The sequence below is a fragment of the Spermophilus citellus genome, assembly GCF_964194105.1.
Source record: "Spermophilus citellus genome assembly, chromosome: 3".
Taxonomy (NCBI): Eukaryota; Metazoa; Chordata; class Mammalia; order Rodentia; family Sciuridae; genus Spermophilus; species Spermophilus citellus.
In genome coordinates this window covers 17,963,738-17,986,161 of record NC_138184.1, presented here as the reverse complement: position 1 = coordinate 17,986,161, position 22,424 = coordinate 17,963,738, and the positions used below count along the sequence as shown (strand labels likewise).

At 46.5% G+C, this 22,424-nt stretch overlaps 1 protein-coding gene across 25 annotated transcripts in view; it reads right to left on the bottom strand.

The window, feature by feature from the left end:
- Positions 1–349: 349 nt before the first annotated feature.
- The window catches only part of MAP4 (microtubule associated protein 4), a 173,180-nt gene continuing 151,105 nt past the window's right edge, over positions 350–22,424 (bottom strand). For 7 of the 25 annotated variants that reach the window (XM_081285161.1, XM_081285162.1, XM_081285153.1 and 4 more), the window contains 11 exons: positions 22,312–22,418; positions 20,785–21,003; positions 17,719–17,893; positions 16,778–16,837; positions 16,387–16,676; positions 14,983–15,096; positions 12,739–12,831; positions 6,946–7,027; positions 4,726–4,838; positions 2,797–2,986; positions 350–2,672 (listed from right to left, as the gene is read on the bottom strand). In XM_081285161.1, coding sequence (XP_081141287.1) covers positions 2,665–2,672; positions 2,797–2,986; positions 4,726–4,838; positions 6,946–7,027; positions 12,739–12,831; positions 14,983–15,096; positions 16,387–16,676; positions 16,778–16,837; positions 17,719–17,893; positions 20,785–21,003; positions 22,312–22,418 — 1,451 coding nt within the window. In that variant the 3' untranslated portion in view covers positions 350–2,664. The remainder of the gene's footprint in view (positions 2,673–2,796; positions 2,987–4,725; positions 4,839–6,945; positions 7,028–12,738; positions 12,832–14,982; positions 15,097–16,386; positions 16,677–16,777; positions 16,838–17,718; positions 17,894–20,784; positions 21,004–22,311; positions 22,419–22,424) is intronic. The other 18 variants (XM_081285166.1, XM_081285150.1, XM_081285157.1 and 15 more) reach the window with 9 other exon arrangements.

Below are 22,424 nucleotides of genomic sequence, written 5' to 3'. Positions count from 1 at the left end.
AGATGAGCTCCTAGTCAGTGCTGTCAATCAGCTCTAACTGCTTGGGGAGACCCACTATTGACACCTGATTTAGGAGTACCCACACTATGGGGAGTTTGTCAGATGGTCACTGTACTTGTAGGTTTAGAGTGTTGAGCAGCTCCTTCCCAGGCACCTCCTTGGGTGGTATGGCAACCCTGTTGCAAGCACAGAGCAAATCCGTGGAAACGCCCAGGCCACTTCACTGCAAATGTATGTTTTAATCCTTTATTAGAAACCATGCAAAGGGGACAGAGTGCATTGCACATCAGGACCTTGACATGGGATGAGATGGGCATTGGGTACAAACCAAGACAAGCAACACGGGACCTATGTGGTGGGACATCACGCATCTTTATTTACTCTTAAAAATCAATACAACACGGGTATAATGGCTGAGCCATAAGCAAATTGGAAAGTATTCCAGAACTGTCCCATCCCTAGAAGATTGCAGAGTAGTACACATCACACAGGGGCCTCTGGTCCCCATCTTGTCAGGCCAGCCTTCTCAGGTTCTCTGGCTTGTAGGACTCTTCAAGGGAGCTGGGACCAAACAGGAACACTGACAACTCATGTGTCCTACCTAGAGAGCTCTCCAGTTGGTCTGCCTCCTCCCCAATCCTTGGTGAAAGGGATTAAAAGGACCCAGAGACTGTTGTCAACCTCAGCATCCTCAAGTTCGCAGGTACCTTCAGGCCCAGCACCCATCACTTCCTTCACCCCAATTTCATCTTTCTGAGAAAACACTGGTGTCCTACAGCCCCTGGCACATTTAGAGCACTCGGCAGACAGCTGGGGAAGAAATTCCACCTTCCTGCCTTGGGCTACACTTTCTCCATCTCCACTAGGCCTGTGCAATTTCTTGGCATGTGCTCGGGAAGCTGAGGATCTGATGTCAAGCTTTCCCAAAGACACAGCTGCCTCAGAATTGGGGAGGATAGTTAGGCCCAGCAACTCACTCCCTCTCTGTGCAGATAAAATTCGATTCGAACCTAAGGGGATGTGAGGAGCACAGGTGGAGATTGTGGAGTTCAAGATCAGGGCCAGAGGGGCCAAGTCTGGGCCAGCCTCCTGAGGCAAGTCTGCACAGCAGAAAATGCCCCCCAGAGGAGAAACCCGTGGAAAAGCCCAGGCCACTTCACTACAAACTTATGTTTTAATCCTTTATTAGAAACCATGCAAACTTTTAATACAAAAAATACAAGTGCAATAAGAATCATGTCAATACAATTCCCGGGATTTCTCCTCACTGCAGCCATCCCACAGGTGGGCCCAGCTGGGTTGGCCACCCCTCCACAGGCTGGCCTCTCCTGCCTCTCCCCGCTCCTCTCCAGTCAGGTTAGAAGGGAAGTGGAATGGCTCGTTCTCGTGCCTTTTACTTTGTAAATTTTCAGACCTGATTCCCCACTGTCCATATGAGCTTTGGACATCTCAGGCTTCCCTGGACATGAGGGCTCGAGTGTCCTAGACCTAAAGGATTTTGACCTCAATGACTTTTTTCCTGTTTCTCCAGCATTGGCTTTGCATTCCACAGCTGACCACCAGATCCCAGGGAACAAGACAGATGCCAAAACCAGCCTCTTGGTTAGAAAAGAAAAGCAGCATACACACAAAATACCAACACAACCAGTCCACACTGACTAGCCCAAGTATGCCTGCCCTGTTCACCAGGCTGCAGCACCACACCTCACTTCCCTGCCCACAGTGTCTCAAGGGCCCTGAGCTGCCCAGAGAGGGCAGCCCCCAATGCCTGATATCCTCCTGGGTGGAGGCTTAGGATCATCTCCCCTCCCTGTTTCCTTTAACACCTACTGAGGACTCTCATTTACACATGGCTTCAACCTGCAAAACTACTCCACCAATTTATAGGTTACTAGGAAAAAGAATAAAAAGTGTTGACAGCAGCTAGGCAGGTATGGTAAGCAGCGGGACAGGCAGCACCAACCCCTAACTAACTTGGGGCAGGGCAGCAAAAGGGCAGGCACCACCTGCATGGTAGGTGCCATTGTGGGGGTCAAAGGGAGAGGCAGTGGCTTAGCAGACTCCAGAGGATGCAGTCAGTGCCCGGCCATCACAGAATCCACCTCCACTCTTCCCTCCAAGTTGACCAAAGGAGAAGGGACGGGACGGTATGTCAGTTTCTTTTGGGTTTGGTCCAGAAAACCCAAACAAAGGAGGTTGGAATCCGGTTCCCCCTCTTAGATCCCATGGGATCCCAACCCACCCCATTCCCCTCCCACCTTCTCCATGGAGTAGTGGTGCAGTGATGGACAGGAGCAAACCCAGGAGCTGGGCCCTGGGAGAGAGCAGAAGGAGGTGTGTGGGCAGAACTGCTGCTGCCCTGGGCAAGCGAGGCAGGAGGGCAGGGGCCTAGAGGGCTGCCTAGCACCCAGGTGCTCATGGGTCTAGTACACAGCCCGGGAAAGGGAGCCAAGGGCCCGGGAGCCCAAGCTGGGGCCGCCAGGGAAGTGGGGGGGCCGGGAGACAATGTCGGCCCCATGGTCGGTGCGGGCCCTGGCGTTTGCCCGGAACGTCAGCCTGTAGGTCTCAATCTGCAGTGACACGGGAGGAGGGAAGGGGGAGGGTAATGGGGGAGACAAGAGGAGGAACACAGGGGAGACGGAAGACGAGACCAGAATGTCATCATTAGATGCCTGGAAAATAAAAGGTTACTGTGTTAAAATTTAGGCCACGCTCTAGTCAAAAAACAAAGGACTTTCAATTTTCAGCCAGTGGCAGGGCCCCTGGCAGGCCCTCAGGCCGAGCCCAGCCACTTACTTGTCTCCTGGATCTGGCAGTCCAAGGTCTGGGCCTCCCTTTGGTCACCACCCCCCGACAGGGTGGTGTGGCCACTGAGGCCACTGGCTGAAGTGGGGGCGCCAGCTCCAGGTGCTGCCTCAGAGATGGCCGGCTCCTCCCCAGCAGGGGGGCCCGCACACGGAGGGGCCTCGCTGCCACCGCCCTCAGTCTACAATGAAACAGTGGGGGAGACAATGTGGGGTCAGTGGGGGAGGGAGTGGGATGGGTGATGGTGGAGGGTCTCACACACAACCCCACTGCCCGGCACCCACTGGTTCAAGCTCAAGGCACAGTTACCTGGAGTATCTGGATGGTTGCCTGCCGCTCCCCACCCAACCCAGCGGTCTGGTGATATGCCCTGGGAGCCCCTCTGTGGAGCACAGGGCCTTATGAAGCCTCTCTGAGGCTAGACTTCCCACTAAGGCCAGCACCAAATAAAAAGGGCTATCAGAACAAGCCAGAAAGGGTGACCTGGAGCTTGGGCCTGGACTTGATTGGGAAGAGGGGATACTGCATTGCCACCTCTGATCCTCCACAATCCCAGACCAGCCCTGCATAGCATGCACAGGATGGTGCTCTGCAGCCCATCGGGACCTGCCTGCTCATTTATGTGGTCACATTCCCTGATATATAGCCTCTTCTGTGTTGGGCACATTCTGGGGCCCTTGGACACAAGGAGGTGTGAGCCAGGGAGGCTTTGGGGACTCGAACAGCATCATAGAAAGAGGAAATCTGGGGGACACTGAACACTCGGTGGGGATAAAGTACAAAAGAGGGAACAACAGTGGGAGGCACCAGTGAGCTTGAACACTGGTGTCCCAGAGTGCTCAAAAAGTGACAATGGAGACTTCTATTTGTTTTTTAATCACAACAGAGAAAAAAACAGGACCATGTGTTAGAAAAATAATGCCAGAAATAATAAAGGGATACAACTGAATAAAAAACATAAGGCTTACGGTCAGAAAGACCCAAATGTGAATAACAGTCTACACTTGCTGGCTGTGTGGCCTTGAACAAGAGGCCAAACCTCAATTAATGTTTCACTGAGACAGACTTGGTTCAGAAGAAGACTGGAACAGCATCCTCAGCAAGGACCCTCCCCCCAAATGTTCACTGAACCCGAGTGGGCCTGGAATCTGGATGGAAAGGAAGGACCAGCACAGGCTCGCAGATGCAGAGGGAGGGACGGCCAGAGCAGTCACTCTCACCCCTGCCCTTTGCTCAGCTTTCCCTGAATCGAGGTAGCATCCTCCTGCTTGGAGGCCTGCAGGACACTGCCCCCAAGGTCCCCCATCCACCCATGTCTTGGAACAAAGGACAGACAGCATCTAGGGCACACATAGTGTCTCATGGAACAGTGGAAGGAGGGAGGGAGGAGAGAGGAGAGGGCAGGAAGGGAGAAGAGGCCTGGCCAGTGCTGAAGAGGGGAGATTTGCCACCTGAGTTCTCTCCCAGAGCCCTGGGTAGGTGACCTGAGCAGACCATCCAGAGGCAGGGTCCAACGTCACGCCAGATCTGCTGTCACTGGCAGCTGGAAACGCAGACTTTTGCACCCAGGCCAAGAATAGAATCTGACATGGAGCAGATACTGCATCCCCCTCCATAAGACAAGCAGGCAACTGTGTGTCATGTGAAAACGGCTGGGTTGGGCTCCATAAGGCAGGCCAGAGCTCCCATGGGCAAGGTTCTGCCACCAGCTGACAGATGAGAGGTGGCTGGGCCTCTTCACCTCTCCTGCCTTGCTCAGGACTGATGGTGGATGATGGGAAAACAGCAATAGTGTAGGTGAAGATATGACTCCTGAAGAGACTGAGGGGCGGTGACAGGTGCCCACCTGCCTGGACCCTGATCCTAGCTGCACAGTCACCCCCCTCCCTAGCTTTGTTCCCTCAGTGACCCACTCGCTACCTTCACAGCACCTCCCGCAGGCAGGTGGCCCACGTTATCCAGGGATCCCACCTTGGCCTGGGCCTTCTCCTTGAAGTTCAACTTCTGACTTTCAATCTTGACATCTCCCCCACCTGGAACCAGAAAGGAATTGATCACTGAAGCAGGTGGAGAACTGAAACAGCAATCTAGCTATGTGCCCAGTCTAGAAATGGAGAAAATGTAACCTGCTCCTGGGTGGCTCTGAGGAGGCCCCATGAACAGGCTTGTCATAATAGGGCTATTCTTTTTTTCTTAAAAACAAAAAAAATGTGTGTGTGTGTTGTGTATGTGTGTGTATTTAGTTGTGGATGGACTGAATACCTTTACTTTATTTATTTTTTTATGTGGTGCTGAGGATTGAACCCAGTGCTGCATCCATGCAAGACGAGCACTCTACCATTGAGCCATAAATAACCCCAGTCCCATAATAGGGCTATTCTTACTGAGTAGGGCTGAGATACTCTCCATCTGGCAGTGGGGTCGTCCTCAGGGAGGGACAGCCATCCTCATCCACACCCACAGTGCCAGGCTGCAGCCTGTACAGCTCTGACTAGGCCTGGTGCTTGGCATGCAGAACACAGACTGCAGGGCGAACTCACTACAGTGGCCCAGACAACAGTGCCTGTGATTCTCTTGACAGGGTGGTAACTCTCTTGACCTAACCCTTCCAGGTGGCATTTCTCAGCTAGAGCCTCCATGAATTGACATGAATGTTCTATCAGGGGTTCTGATAATCCCTTCTGAGGCAGGCACTAAAGCTGATGGAAAAGAAGTCCCTTGCTCAAAGTCACCACCAAGTTAGTGAATGACAGGGACAGGATGAGAATATCACCTGAGTTCTGCAGTAAAAAGAAGTAACTGGAAAAAGGAGAGAAGTGGCCTCAGAACTAGAAGTTGAGAAAGGGCAGGCATGGTCCAGGCCAGCCGCGGGATCCAGTGCTAAGCAAAGGTGACCTATACACAGGGCAAGGTTCAGAACTCACTGTGTGTGTCAGTCTGCCCACACTGGGCACCCATCCCTTTTCACGCTCAGCAGCCTGTTTCTTGTTTAGTCCTCCTCTTCCATCTCCTCTCCCTCCAAATTACAAACCTCAATACTTAAGTTCTATGTGATACCTACTTCCCTAGTTGACACCAAGTGACTTGAGATCTAGTTTTTGCTAGGGCTAGCAGTGCAGCACATAAGACACCTGGAAAATTTAGCAAGAAGCTAATTTTCCAGATAAAAGAAAATCAAAGGTTAATTAAGGACCAAATTGTTTTGATCTATCCCCTCGCCCCCGACCCTGGGACACTTAACCACTGAGCCACATTCCCAGCCCTATTTTAAATTTTGAGACAGGTTCTTGCTAAGTTGCTTAGGGCCTCACTAAATTGCTAAGACTGGCCTCAAATTTTTGATGCTCCTGTCTCAGCCTCCCTAGCCACTGGGATTATAGGTGTGCACTGCTAGGCCCAGCTGTTTTGATCTTTTTAAACAGTGCAACTCTTAAGACCACTGCTGAGAGGGGAGGATGTTTCTGTGCTTTCTCTTTAGCTGACCCAGAGGGCTCATCAGAGACGCCAGACCAGAGTGTCTGCGCTGCAGTGACACTGTCTCATTCCTAGATCCTCTGTGTATCCAGGAACTGGGACACACAAGGCTGTGAGTTGACAGCCAAGGTAGGAGACCAGACTCTGCTCAGACACTGGGCTAACCATGCTGTGGAAAGGACATGACACTGCTGTAGTTCCCGAAGGCCTAGGTGGCAGTGGTGAATATCTCTCCTCCAATGCCAATGTCACTGCTTAGGAGCATCTTTTTTCCTGGATCTGACAGGTAAGTTCCAACCACTACTCTCTAGACCTCTGTCAGCACTAGCTTCTGGAGTGCTCTTCTGAGAGGCAGAGGCAGGGCCAGGTTCTCAACCTAGCATGTGGCTCTGTTCTAGGCCTAGGTTGACCGTGACAAGCACACGGCAGGCACTCAAGAGAACAGCTGTGCAAATGGGGCCTTTATAGCTGTTCCTCCTCCAACTGGGAAGCAGCACCCTGCTATCCCTGACAGGGCCTGAAAACTCTGTTTCTACTGTGGGTCCTAGATGGGAGTTGGCTCCGTGAGTCTTCATCGCGGGAAACCTCCCCAGCCAGAGGCAGCAGCAGACCCATGGCAGGACCATCTGATTGGAGAGTGTCCGTGGGCACAAAGATTCCACTCACCAGGCTTGTGTTTGATGTTAGCCTTGGACCCACACTTGGAAGAGACCTTAGAGATGTCCACTTTCTTGTTCTGAATCTGAACCTAGGGATAAGAAAAGGAAGAAATTACTACCTCAGAGAGAGGGTATGATGTTAGGGCCAAACCCATATTGCCCTCATCATCTTCCCACAGCCAAGGTTTTTCTCCCCTGTTGTAAATCCCCGTCTGTCTATTCAAGGACAGGGTCCCAAAGTGCTTAAAAGAGCCTTCAATTTATCCTGGCCCTGCCCTTCATCTCTGATCACATCCCAGAGACCAGACTACTTTTTTTTCTTTTGTCTCTCTCTAACATAGAAACACATTCAGTTTTCCCTGCAGACCATTTGGGCACCCTTCAAATGGCTCTACTTCCTAAATGTTGGCTCAAAAGCCAACATTAAGGCTCTCATGAAATGTTCCTTTTGTTTCACCTCAAAATCTTACCCATCTATTCCTCACCCAGAGAACTGGAGTAACATTTTGGCATATTTCCTTCCAGTTCTTTGCAATGCACTTCCCTGCAGCTGACAAACAACCCCATATGATTCTGCAAGTACCAACTCTGTGTCGTCAGTAGTTTCCCAAGAAAGATAGTAAATGCAAAGAAATGCCATGGAACAAGCTGTAACATGCTGTGTAAACTGAACCCTATTCCTAATATTGACCATTTAGGCCACTGCCTACTTTCCACTTCTATAAACATGGCAGCAGTTAATATCTTTGCAAATGCAAAGTGTTTGTGACTCTGATGTCTCCTTTGGGCAAGATTCCCAGAAGATTGGCCACATGGTCAAAGACTGAGACTGTTTTCAGGTATTTATTTTTGTTGTTGTTGTTACTGTTGTTGCTTGTTTTTGAGATGCTGTGCTATGCTTGATATGTTTTCTGCTCCATGTAAGCCTCCACACAGGGTCTATTACTCAGGTGATTATCTGTCCATGTTTGGTGAATAATTGAAAGGATGAAGTGCCTTATAAAGTTATTCATCCCAAATGAATCATGGAACGGATATGCCCTGGGTTGGAGACTGGTTTGGATGTCCTCTACACTTGGTTCTACTTTTAAGATGGTCATCAGACTTTTATCCATGCCTGTCCATCAGGAGCCTTGGAAAAGCATCTCAGTACTGGGACTGACGGCACATCTTTGAGTCAATATAGGAAACAATATTAACAGACAAGGAGTATTTTCAATGTTCCTTGACGAGGAGTTCAGGGTTTCTCAGAGTGGCCCCAGGACTGAAGAAGAGCCTGGTTTTCCAATATGATCAATTCTTTCATGCAGTGGCCCTCTGGGCTCTGCAAGCAGGTGCCACACCACCTTGGTTGAACAATCTGTTAGACAGGCAGCTACTTTCTTAGGGCTTGTCTTTCTTTCTTCAGTGTCAGAAAGCATGTCCTCCACTGTTTCCAGGAGGAAAGACACGGTGACTGCTGTATTTTTGTACTTCTACCCACAGTCTGGGGTCTAGCAGTCACTACCTGTATGGTCGCTTGCCTGAGCTCTTCTTGCCCTTGCCTCTGGAGCTCTGCTCGTGTTTTTCCTCCCCTTGTAGGCCATCACATTCTCCTCCCCACCCTTCTCCACGGCCTTCCCCAGTTCTAGCCTCACTCCCTCTCTCCTCACACTCTGAAGGGTCACCAATGTGAACTGCAGAGTAACTACTTCACCCATTCCACATCAACTACAGAGAAGCAGCCACTGCGCAAACACACAGCCTCTACTTTACTTATCTTTCCCCAAAAGCTGAAGTTTTGCCCAGATAAGAAAAATTCTTCTTTTCTCTTTGGGCCATGGTTCATTCCACAGATATTTATATATATTCATATCTCCAACAAGGATAGGGTTTATGACACATTCTATGCACTCCCCCCTAAATATGTGCTCCCAGGAGGTAAAACTCTCCAGCTATGGAGTTGGTGGTTAAATCATGGCAGTAAATACGTTGTCTGGGTTAGAAAAAAGTCTCTTGTTTATATTTGTCAGGGGCAGACACGGCCAACTCAGAGAGAGGGCCATGGAGTCCACATTCACATAGCTCCCCACTCTTGGTCTTCACAGGAGGGACAGAGGCATTCTTTTTAGGGAGGGTACTGGTGATTGAACCCAGGGGCATTCTTTTATTTTTATTTTGAAACAGAGTCTGGCTAAGTTGCTGAGGGTCTCACTACATTGCTGAAGCTGGCCTTGAAAGTGTGATCTTCCTGCCCCAGCCTTCTGAGTCTCTGGAATTATGGTGTATACCATGATGTCCCCATTTATCTCAATATAGCCTAAGGAGTCCTTATCTTTTTTAAATATTTTTTTTTTTTAGTTGTTAGTAAACCTTTATTTTATTCATTTATTTATATGCAGTGCTGCAAATCGAACTCAGTGCTTTATGCATACTGGGCAAATGATCTACCACTGAGCCACAAATTAGCCCTAGGAGTCCTTATCTTTTAAACTTATAGAATAAAATATTTTTAGGTGAGTGATATATCTAGGATTGGCATCCAAATAACTAGGGTGGGCAAACACCAGTCACCCAGTGTTGGCCATGAAAACACTAAACAAAGCCTAACTTGTATATCAAGCTCATTTTGCCATTTTTTTTCTATTTTTGTATGTTTGAAAATTTCCAAGTGTAGTGGTGTACAACTGTAGTTCAAGCTACACAGCAGGCTGAGACAGGAAGATTAAGAGTTCGAGGTTAGCCTCAGCAATTTAGCAAGACCCTGTCTCAAAACAAAAACTAAAATAAGGATAGGGGCGTGGCTCTGTGGTAAAGTGTTCCTGGATTCAAAAATAATAAAATATAAAAATTTTCCATAAAAAGTTTTAAAAAGCTTAACTTAGCCCACTTAGTTAACAAAGTCCACCACCTCTAAGATACAACTCCTCTCCTTCCCTGGCTACTCACCTCTACCTTGTGCTCTAGCTTCCAAACCATGTACTCTTTCTAGCCTAAGATGTATGCCTCCTTCCCAGGGGTGGCCCAAGTATGCCCTCCTTAGGGAAGCCTGACAGCCAGCAAAGCATGTCTGTCTTTTGAAGGACACCTTCTTCATATGCCACAACATCCACTGCCCCTCTCTCTTATCTGTATGTTTCCTCAGGATGCACCGCTCTGTGAGAATCTGCAGGCCTAACACAGATCCCAGAGTATGCTGTGGAAGTCAGCTGCCAACAGGTCTGTGTACCCATTTTCTGCCTCCTAAGGGTGAAATGGAACCAAGGCTGCCATAAGATCTTAAACTGGGAACATCCACAGAAGAAGGCTGGTATATTGAATACATGAACACATCACGTTCTCCCTTCCCCTGAAGTCCCCTGGCTCTCATCAAGGGATATTTGTTTGTAGTGAGGAGGACTAACTGGAATCTTGCTCCAAGTCTCTCATTGTGGCAGTAACTCTATGTATGTGTGTGTATGTTTTTTTTTTTTTTTTTGTACTGAGGATTGAACCCAGAAGTGCTCAACCACTGAGCCACATCCCCAGCCCTTTTTTGTACATTTTATTTAGAGACAGGGTCTCACTGAGTTGCTAAGTGCCTTGCTAAGTTACTGAGACTGGCTTTGAACTTGCGATCCTCAGCCTCAGCCTCCTAAGCTGCTAGGATTACAGGCATGCACCACTGCGCCGGGCTTGTGGGTATGTTTATTTTTGGGAACAGATATAATACTGTTAGGACTACACGGTGAGTCCACCATTTTTAAATGACATATTTGTTTAGGGTGGCATTAAGGAGGGGCTAAAGAAAGCTGTAGAGGAACTAAGGACTCTGCTGTCCTTGGTGGCCAGTGTATTCACCCTCATCATCTCACCTGGAGACACTGCTCACAAGCAGTTTCCCAATACTCTCTAAGGAAGCCTCCTAAAATGAAAATGCTTTACAACAGCACATTCAGCCACACCTGTAATCCCAGCAACTCAGGAAGTGAGGCAGGAAGATCCAAGTTTGAGGGCAGCCTCACAACTTAGTGAGGGCCTAAGCAACTCAGGGAGACATTGTCATAAAAAAACAAAAAGGACCGTTACCACTACCAAAACAAAAATAAAATAGCACAATTACCCTCAAAAAAACTCTTGTTTGAAGTCGTGGACATATAGCATGGACAGATCCCAGTATGGTGCTGACTAACTGATAACTGCTCTCAGAGCTCTTATAAATGAATGTCTACATCTCATACACACGAGAACCAATTTCACTGGGGTAACTGGTCTGTTTCTACCCAGGCAAAGAACCCAAGAGGAAAAGCTAGTGTGAATGCCTATCTGGGGGGGGGGGGGCGCCCTCCTAGGCTGGTTCTCTCCCACTTCAAGCACAAACTGCCTTTCAAAGATTCAGCCACTACAGTTGACTCCACCCCAAGGTTGATTAATGTGTGGCCAACACCATCTGGTCAGGCTCTGTCTGGTCAAAGACTGCTTCAGTCCAGACCAGGAAGAGTTCCTGGGGAAGAAAAGCCTAGGAGGAGCCTGTGATAGGGAGCACTGCCAGGGGCAAGAAGGAATGCTTTAGGGACACATTTCTCATAATAAAACTGCTGGTGGCTGTTTGTAGGCCATGGGTATAATTAGAGGAGCAGGGCACAGAGTGGGAAAAGGAAAGGGGAAGCAGGACAGAACTTAACCCAGCTCAGGTCAGTAAGGAGAAGGAACCAGATGAACACAAGAGAAACTGAGAGGGAAGGGCTACACGCAGATGGCTCCATGAAATGCCCCTGGCACTGTGCAGAATCCTGCTTAACTAGGCACTGTCACAGGGACAAGTGGAAAAAAAAAAAAAACAACAACACAGCATTTTCTTCACATACTAAATGAGACTGCCCAGTCTCTCCCTGCATCAGAAGCTCCCCTGTACCTGGAATCACCTATGACCCTAACATAGATCACAGTGCTGGCACAGGACAACAGAAGATAAAAGGTAGGTATTCTGATGGAACAGGAAAGGACGACAAAAAGAAAAGGCAGAAAAAGTTGACCGAAAGAAGGAAGGGATTAGAAAAGAAAAAAGAATGGGAGGAAAGAGTAGAAAGTGAAAAAGGAAAAGAAGGCAGTGAAAGAAGAGTTCTAGAAGGAAGGGAAATAAAGAGAGAAGCTAGAATAATAAAAGAAATGAAGGGGCTGGGGATGTGGCTCAAGTGGTAGCGCGCTCGCCTGGCATGCGTGCGGCCCGGGTTCGATCCTCAGACCACATACCAACAAAGATGTTGTGTCCGCCGAGAACTAAAAAATAAATATTAAAAAAAAAATTCTCTCAAATAAAAGAAATGAAACAGCAGAGAAGGAGTAGGAGGAAAATGTTAATTCTCTGATTTTATAATGACAAGGATTCAAGAATGGACCTTGGAAAGATCTGGATACCTGTCTCAGCGTAGGTACTCCCCAGGAGCTACAAATGTACACAGACCTGTGCATCCCAGGCACAGATACAATAGTGTCAATAGGCCTATTCCCCTCACACTAGGTCTCTGACATAGGTGGAGGAAAAACCCAGAGCCTCTCACCCACTGGAGAAGAGACACATGAATGTCACTGGATGATGTTTTGGGACACACCCAGTCCAAACACTTCTGAGCCCTGAAGTTTCCCCTCAATTGGCTGGACTGCTTCTTGCAAGAAAGCCCCAGGCCAGGCCACTGTGGTCCTGTCTGTAAGAGCAGGGGGTCCTTAGGTTTAGTCTAGACTTATTTTTGATTCAAGGGTAAAAACAGTTTCTTGAATCTTCCCCAGGGCTCCCCACAGTGGGCTATGTCTCAGATACCAATTGGCCAGAGCTTATACTTACATTACCACCTCCAGGGACATGCTTAATATTGTCCTTGGAACCACACTTGGACTGAATATGGCTGTAGCTCACTTTTTTGGAGACTATCTGGACCTGGAGTGTTAGAGAACAGAAAAAAACAACACAAAGGGAGAGGGCTGGTTAGATCTGACACAAGGCAGGCTGTGAGTCCACATATGATCACAATGAGCAACAGAGTTACTGTTAAACCTCTGCCCCCACCTTTGGCAAAACAGTGTGGAAAAGCACAGGAAAGGGATTAGAAAGAGCAAGAAAGAGAGTGAAAAGGTGAACAAACAACACGAGGACATAAGCGGTTGTTGCACAAGCACTTCGTGGTTGTTATAGAGCTGGGCTGTGGCTCCCAAGGCCCAGACAGCAGCAGGCCCCTTATGCCAACACCCACCCATCCATCCATCTTCTTGGCATGCCCCTTCCCCATGAGCTGGGCATACTGTCACTGGTTCTACTCTGTCAGAGTCCTGATCCTCTGGACTTGCTTACCCCTTGAATCTGAGCCCTGGAATTACTATAGCCAGACTCACCCTTGGAAGCAAAGAGTGCCCTGAGAAGCACTGGCAGCTCGCTACCAGGGCACAGATCTGATACTAACAGAAGGAAAGACACTGCTCATATAAGAATAAAGATGGGTACACAAACTTGGACATTGGCGTTGGGGAAGCATAAACTCCAGCATCAGCAGAAACTTAATCCATCTGTCTAAGGGCTTGAGAAAACACAGTGCAACAGGGGTTTAGGTTTAGACTTATTTTTGATTCGAGGGTAAAAACAGTTTCTTGAATCTTCCAGATGCTTAAATCCTATGCCCTGTGAGTTTCAAGTGCAAAGAGAACAGGCTCAATGGTGGCTGTTAAAGATGCACAATTCCACTGCATTGTATATAAATGGTTCCCTGGAAATGAGCAACACAGGTGCTGGCTCTCAGGTTTGTAACAAAGAATTCTTCTTGGGCCTTCTTGAGAAGGAATAGTTGCTGGGCACACCTGTAATCCCAGCAGCTCGGGAGGCTGAGGCAGGAGATCTCCAGTTCAAAGCCAGCCTCAACAACTTAGCAAAGCCCTAAGCAACTCAGTGAGACCCTGTCTCTACATAAAATACAAAATAAGGCTGGGGATGTGGCTCAGTGGTCAAGTGCCCCTAAATTCAATCTCCAGTACCCAAAAAAACAAAAACAAGGAATACTTGCCAGCTTCCTTCCTTTGTTTCAGAGCTGGAGGGTTTGTGCAAATGCTGCAGCCCCCAGACTGCAGAGTTCCCCACAGAATACAGAAACCCACTACGAGAAACTCGAACCTGTATAGGTTGTCGCAGCATACCTTGTCATTTCTTGCTTTCTTCACAACTGTTTTTGTTTGTTTTGTAGTGCTGGGGATTGAACCCAGGGCTTTGCCCATGCCAGGCAAGGTGCTCTGCCACTGAGCTACAACCCCAGTCTTCCTTCTTCACAACTTTACCGATGAATAATTGGTTAGAAAACTACTTCCGAATGAGCTCTTGTCTGAGCCAGGGACCAGAAGCCATGGTACAACCTTCTTTACCTCCTCTCTACTACATATGCACTGTATGAGTTTTTTGGTCCCTAAGGGTTGAAGCCCAGGCATCCATTGGCCAGAGAGGTCCACCCACAGTAGGTAGGAAGGGCCTGCTTCCAGGGTGTGAAGATAGAGGAAGGAACCTCTACCCTCCAGGAGATGCTGTTATTCCTTAGACCTAGGTGGGTTTTTACTGGGGATGAGCATTGCAAATTTCAGTTAAGAGGTTACCTGAGGAATCAGGACAAATGAAACTATCTTCACATTCAGCAGTTTTATGAGAAAGGCCTTCTAATTCAATTAGAGAATGGGCTGCAGAGTTCTGGGTACTGGAAAATCACCAGTGCCCTGTCTTATGAGAAAGAACCTGGGTGTCCTGCATGTTTTACACATAGTGGATAGGTTTCAGATCAAGGTCACGTGAAGGAAGTGACTGAAAGAATTTAAATCCATTCTATTCAGCTGAGCTGATAGTCCTCAAGGGGCTAATGGGCTCCCACTCTCTTAGCTTTCAGGAATAATAAAAAAAACTTTCTGATGGCCGAGTCATCAAGCAGAGGAAGGAACATGGGAAAGAAGTAGAAACTAGTCAAGGACAGGAAAAACGTATAATAGAAGAGAAAATGACTCATGCTGGAAGAAAAGTGTTACCATCTTTACTTCCCCAGAGGGAAGTCTAAACAGAACTCACTTTCCCAGCAGGCGGTTTCTGCACACTTGCAATGGGGCTGGATGCTTTAGTGACTGCGTTAGGTTCAGGCTTTCGAGTTGTAGCCACTGCCTCTGTTTTTTTCTCTACTTTGGCCTGGATGGAGATAAAGGGAGGGCAAATTTCAAACCAAGAGGATGAGAGTCCAAATGCCAAGAAAAGAAGGCAGCAGGGAACTCAAGTCCAGGCCCCCAGGTAGAAGCACCACCTTTGTTCCTAGAAAGAACATACACGTTTCCTGGGCTACACCAAGCCAGAGATTTCTGAGTAGAAAAGCTGCAGGCCAAAATCTCAGCCAGAGGAAGAGATCAAGATGCCACTTACAGAGAAAAAAGGCACAAAGGAAGGCTGAGAACACCAAATTAGTGATTTTCTTCTGAATGTGTGTGAGGTGTGTTTTTTCAAATCATGATGTCCTCCCATCTAATGTTCTGATACACCCCCTAAGTGAGCTGCCATGGCCACAGGGAGCCACTACTGGTGACGGGAAGTGTCATATTTTTCAGATATAATTAAATAGAAAATAATTCAATCCACAGACCAAGTTATTCAAGATCTTCTGAACCTAAGAAGTGCAAAAAGATAGGGAAAAGCACAGCCTAGGAGCTAGGCGAACACTCTACCACTGAGCCACAACCCCAGCCATCCTTCCTCAATTTTTAAGCTCTGGATTGAAGGAATTATGTATCGTACCCTGGATGATGATGGTATAGTTTAAGTGCCAGTAAGAATATAAGAGATGAGGTTACTATTCCAGGGACTTGAACAGTCTCAAATGGACTTCTGATACCAACTTTTCCACACATTCAGCACCCATGCTTGCTAACAGTTAACACACAGTTCTGGAATCCACACAACCAGAACATTCTTGAAATGAGTGCTGTCTTTTTCCTTAACTGTACTCCCAGCATAATCCTGTTGTTTTGGAAAGCCAGAGGCTTGTAGCATTAACTCCTGGCCACAAGAGGTCACCTCAGTCCTCTTTCAGACAGACTCCACCCAAGTCAGGCTGCCTTCTGCCTAGCCTTACATTTATTATGCAGGGTAAGACCAGGAAAACCTGGGTTTAGATCATTGTCTCTCACCCTCACAGTCTCTGAGGGATCCTCTGTTTCCTTTGTAAAACAGAAGAATCCTTTGCCTTCAAGCAAAAAACCTAAACCCCAACCATAAGAACTGGAAGCCCCTCTGACTGAGATGCAAAAAGAAAGCTCAGAGCTGGGTCCACCCTTCCCTGCTGCTGGGGTAAAGCCCACTACAGAGCCCAGGCTAAAATTCCCTGACACTGAATCCAATGTCCTAACAGTCCCACTTGTTTGGTGGCTGGGTGTGGCAGTGGAGAAGCAAGGGCTAGCATGCCAAGAACCTTAAGCTCTCTGAACTCACCCGGCCACCTCCAGGCTGATGCTTGATATTTTCTGTGGAGCCGACCTTGGAGCGGACATTCTTCAGATCAGGGATAGAGGCATTGGTGGCCAGGCGATTCAGCCTGGGGGCAGAGGAGCTGGGCTTGGCTAAGGTGGGCTTCTTGTCCATGGGAGTTGTAGAAGGCCGGGGAGGTGTGGGAGTGGACTTGACTCGAGTGGAAGCCACCCCTATTGGAGGTGCTGCCCCAGTGGGAGTGGTGTTTTTCTTCACAGAACTGGTGGAGGTGGTCTTTGAACGATTCAAGTCAGCTGCAAGGTAAGAGTGAGAGGTAGCAAGGGTTCATGGGGAGAGCAAAGGGGAATCGTAAAGATACAGAGAGGTGGGGATCCGAGTGGGGGTGGGATGTTACCTGGTGCAGACTTTGCAGTCATCTTCTTCACTTCTGCAGGTTTCCCCTCAGTCTTAATGGCTGCACAAACATTAATAAAACATTTAACCAACTGACCTACTGAATGGCTCACCTGATGCTGAGATTTATCACTTTCAACAATTACTAAATGAGCCAGGGACTGTGCTAGTCATGTAAAGTCCTCAACCCGTGTAGTTCAGAAGGTAAGGCACTGTGTCTTATTCTTCTCTGAAGTCCTGACAATGTCTTCAATATGGTTTTACAAGAAGGTCATCAATATATATCTATAAAATTGAATTTCCCTTTCCTTTCTTTCTCTCTTCTGTGTGTTCCTCTGTGTGTTATACTTGAGATTAAACTATAGGCCTCACACATGCTAAGCAAGCCTTGAGCTCCATCTCCAGCCTTTCTTTTTAAATTTCGAGACAGGTCCTCACTAAGTGGCCTAGGCTTGTTATTTTCCTGACGCAGCCTTCCAAGTTACTGGAATTACAGGCATTTGCCACTGCACTGGGTTCTTTTATTTTCTTTTTGTTCTTTTGTGGTGCTAAAAACCAAAGGGCCTAGTAAATGCTAGGCAAGCACTCTATCACTGAGTTATACTCTCAGCCCTGAACTGCTTCTTTCTTCTCATCGTATAAGCTAATGGTAACTAAATACTGGGAGCTGTGGAATCACTAAGAAAGGAACAATAAATTCTACCTGGGAGTTCATGACAGTACCCTCCACTCAAAATTTTTCCGAATACACGCAACTGCTAAGCTCACACAATGCTCAAGAACTGTTAAGAAACTAGGCCCATCACGCTGCCACTGAGCAGTGCACCCACTGAGGAATGGCATAAGCAGGTCCACACAGCCAGTGATGCCAGCTGTAGCTAGGGTGGGGGCAAGGCCCCTTCTCACTGGTTCTCCTGGGAAGGAGGCACAGGTAATACTCACTAGTGGGCCGTTTGGACAGTGGCATGGGGGGACTTCTATTGCTTGGCGCAGCCGAGGCAGCTGCAGTAGCTTTCGGAGCAGCTGGGGTGCTCTTGGGTCCAGGTCTGAGGGCTGGGGCAGAGGTGGGCTTGGATGGTAAGGCCCGCTTCTCAGGAGTCTTTGCCTCTGCAACAGACTAGAAATAGAACAGCAGGAATAAGGGCTGCAGGTCAGCAAGAATCACAGAAGAAATACCACAAGAGGGTTCTATGTGAGCATGCACCAGAGAATGGGGGTGGAGGACACTATGGGTGTGACACCTACTGAAAGGAAAATATACATAGCTCTAAGAACAAAGTCCTCCAGACAAAGTAAGAAATTGGTCACGTAGGATGCTATGATCTGAAGTTAGGAAACAAGGTTAAACTACCTCACGGCAGTGTGAATGAACAGCCCTCAAAGTTTATCACACCACGGCCTACAGAATCCACTATAAACAAGTACCTCACTAGACAAGATTAAATAAACACATAAGCAAAACAAAAACTAAAAGTGTTGTTTAGCTAAATTCAACCACTCCTTTGGCTAATATACCCCCAGAGAATGCTGAGAAGGTTAGGGCTGCTGCAGATGGAGAAACTACAACCAAACCAGGTCAGAAGCCTGAGATGCAGCACTAGTGTGGACCCTAACTCACAGTATGTTCTCAGACAAATCATGGAGTCCCTCCTGAGCTTTATTTGCACATGTACATAAAAGAAATTACAAGAGCATCACTAAAGACCAGCTTTGAGAACATGTAATACCAGGGAATAGAGAATGCTAGATCTCTGAACAGAGACAATGGAAAGGGGCAGGCCCAGGCAACAGAGTGGGTGAGAAGCACTAGTGTCATAGCTGGGAATTGAGAGCAGAAGGAAAAGTTTCTTCAGGGTGAATGTAAAGCATCTGGGCCACTCAAGTTTCTCTTACATGGAGGCTGGGAACATCTCACTACTGAGGAATGGAAAGTATCAATTTAACCTGTTGGGATGAAGACTTTTTTTTTAAGTTCTTATTTTTTATTTTTATTATAGATGGACAGAATGCCTTTATTTATTTTTATGTGGTACTGAGGATCAAACCCAGTGCCTCACGCATGCTAGGCAAGCACTCTGCCTCTGAGCTACAGCCCCAGCGCAGACATTATTTTGATAAGCAAATATACCATGTTACTCAAGAGAGGAAGCCAAACCACAGACACAGTGGGCCCAGCTTTTTTATAACAAGAGAAACAGCCACAGAGAGAGCAGGTTGTTCATGGAGACAAGGAGGATAATGTTTAAGTGGTGAGTCGGCTAGGGAGGTGCACAGAAATTAAAGGCTGGCATCCAATCAAATCCAGCCTGAGTCTGCCAATGCAGGTTAATGGTGTGAAGAACCTGAAAAATGAAATCAGAGGAACTGGTTCTGCTACTAGCTCTGTAGAGTACATTTTGTAAGATTTTTTGCAGAGGAGTTCCCTCTGATTGCTATAAAATTAAAGACCCAAACCAGATGCTCTCTGGGGTCTTCTTCAAACTTTACAGATTATGACTAATATTCAATCATGATTGCTTTTACTATTGAAGTAGTAAAAGCAATCATGATTACATAAATGTACTAGTACAAGTTACTTGGGATAGAGATCTCTAAAGGAGAGCACACCTGTAATCCCAGCAAGCAGGGAGGCAGTAAGATCTTAAACTCAAGATCAGTCTCAGCAACTTAGGAAGACCCTATCTCAAAATAAAAAGGGGCTGAGGATGTTGCTCAGTGGTTAAGCGGACCTGGGTTCAATCTCTGGCAACAACAACAAAAAAAAAAAAAAGGATTGGGATTTAGCACCTCCAGACTAAAACTCTCCCCAGGACCCTTCCCCCGCTGAAAAGGATATAGCATCCTTTAGACATCAATCTCTTAACATCACCTTAACAAGTTCTAGGACCAGCCTGCGCTTTGTAACTGCAGTTATTTTGCTGTTTCTCAATTTATATTTTCTCCTCTGCCAGAATCAGAGACCTATTTGTTTTCCTGACTAGAGTTTTCTTTGTCTTTGTTTGTTTCTATAAATCTTTCTGTCTAAATCAGAGTAGAAATTATACACTTTAGTTTCCCTTGATCCTTATGTTAAAAAAAAAAAAAGCTATAATAAAACAGTGCTGTGTAAGCTCCTGAGTACCAGGACAGTTCTGGAGTTAGACCAAGGCTCATACACTGGCTTTACTACTTATCAGCACATACTTTAGGAAGGTGATTTAATGAAGGTTAAGTTAAGCATCTTCAACTATAAAATGAAAATATTAATACTGTGTTATGTGGGTAATTAAGAAAGAGAAAAAGATAACTTATTTGCCACCATGTTTTTAAAGAGTACCATGAGGCTGACCTAAAAGATCTTTTCAAAAAAAGCAAGAGTTTAAGGAAGGCAGCCACAGCCTCCACCCACACTTTCTCCCTGGAACAATTCTGTAAAGCTACTGTGGCTCTAAATGTGACCATTTCTGGGTTATAAAGAGGGTGGGTGACCTGGAAAACTGGAAAATATTAGAAGTAGCCAAGTGAGAAGTGTCCTAATGCCAAAAGCAAACTAAGTTGTCACATGATACTGGAACATGCTGAGATCAGCTGAGAGAGCCAGTATATTGCTGAAGTAATAGGCAAAATTCTCTTCTGCAGGATGATTAAAGAGAAAAGAAAATAATCAAATTTGGCAGGGGTATTTTACCAAAAAAGTCTGATTAATATGTGGAGGAGGGGAAACCAATTAACAAGTACATAAGTGTAAAGAATGAGGAGAAGTTAGTTGAGACAAAGGAGGAGGACCAATTGTAGATTACCTCCAACCGTAGATGGGTATTGCCTCCAACCAGGGCAAGGAAAGATAAAAAGAATAAAAGGGTTTTAGAGTGTTATGGCTGCATCACTGGGTCCCTGGACTGTTTTTCAAAGTACCCTTCTTCTTTTCCCCTTGTCTTTTCCTAATTCCACCAGTCTGAGTCCATCATCTGGTGGCAACAAGAGCCTATGAGACATGGACATAGGCATAGTATTTTGGTCACTACTTACCTTTGGTTTCACGTCTTTTGCAGGTAAGATGGAAGGCCTGGCAGTGGCAGCAGCAGGGCGTTTGGGTGGGGCAGCTGGTACTAAGCCTGAAGAAAGGCTCATAGGTTTTTTATTCGACCCACCAGAGGTGGTGGGAGCTGCTGGCTGCTTAGGGAGAGAAGTGGGCTGAGTTTTGGCTTTCGATGTTGAAGTCTTTGCAGGTTGAGTGGTGGCCAAATGCTTTAGGTTGATGGTTTTTTATTTTATTTAAAAAGGTTTTTTTAAAGACCAACATCAAACACACAGAAAAGAATAAAAACAAATTAAAAAAGTATAAATTGCACAATTCAAAGTAAAATTATAAGCAATGAGGATTGATGCAACTGAAAATTAGCATTCCTTTCTTCTGAGCTCAGTAAATAGGAGAGGGACCACAGAACAGAAAACTGGGAATTCTCTCTTTGTTTTCTCTCTCTCTCTCTCTCTCTCTCTCTCTCTCGCTGGGAATTGAACCCAGGGGCACTTTACCACTGAGCTACATCCCTAGTTTTTTTTTTTTTTTCCCATTCTGAGACAGGGTCTAGCTAAATTGCTGAAGCTGGCCTGGAACATGCTATCCTTCTGCATCAGCCTCCTGAGTTGCTGGAATTACAGGTATGTGCCACCAATTTTTTTTTTTTTTCCTGCAGTGATAGGGATCAAGCTCAGGATCTCACACATACTCAGCAAACATCCTACCACTGAGCTACAACTACAGTCCCTCTTTTTCTTTTCTTTTCAGTCCTGGGATGAAATCCAGCATCTTGTACATTCTAAGCACGAATTCTCCCACTGAACTACACCCTCCAGTCCTATGGGAGTTATTTCTTAATGACAGGGCTACAGTCTAGCAGTTTGGCATCTGAAAATTTAAATTCACTAATAGCTTTACATTATTAACCATCTTTGGGGGCTACAATAATTCTATAAAAAAAATCATCAGCAAGTGTTTAAGGCATTATTATCTGTATTTTTTTTTTTTTTCCTGAGATGGGGTCTTGCAATCTTGCCCTCTTTGGCTTCTAACTCATTAATTTGTCTCAGCCTCCTGAGTAGCTGAGAGTACAGGTATACTCTGGTCTGCCTTTTATTGCCTGTATCTTGATGGGGCAACAACACTACATCCCAAAGTGTAGCCTTGAACTTTGCACTAAGTATAAGTAAGGGTCTAAAGCTATGATCTACCTTAAAAATCTGCATTCCCTTTTCATGAACACAGATTTCAGAATACTTCTGCAATTATTCTTTTTGTAATTCTTAAGGGAAGCAGCAACAACCTCTATAGTACATTTTTATAGCTATATAAGGTAAAATGGTGAAAGGCAGAAAATTTAAATCTTAGGCTACTATGGTAAAATGGGAATGTAAGATATTTTCTAAGCACTGGATCAAAATTGAGGATGGCCTCATAATAAGCTCAGAAAAAAGAAACTACATTCATGATTCAAGCAATAATAGCAGAAGGTACTATCCTAAAGAATAAAAGACAATCACCATTCTGGCACCTACCTTTGTTTTCTTCTCTGGGCTTGGTGGGAGCTCCTTGTTTGGTGGGGTAGTGATGTCATTTCCGGTCACACTCACAGCAGCCTTTCCTTCTTCTGGCCTGGCTATTCCTAAGT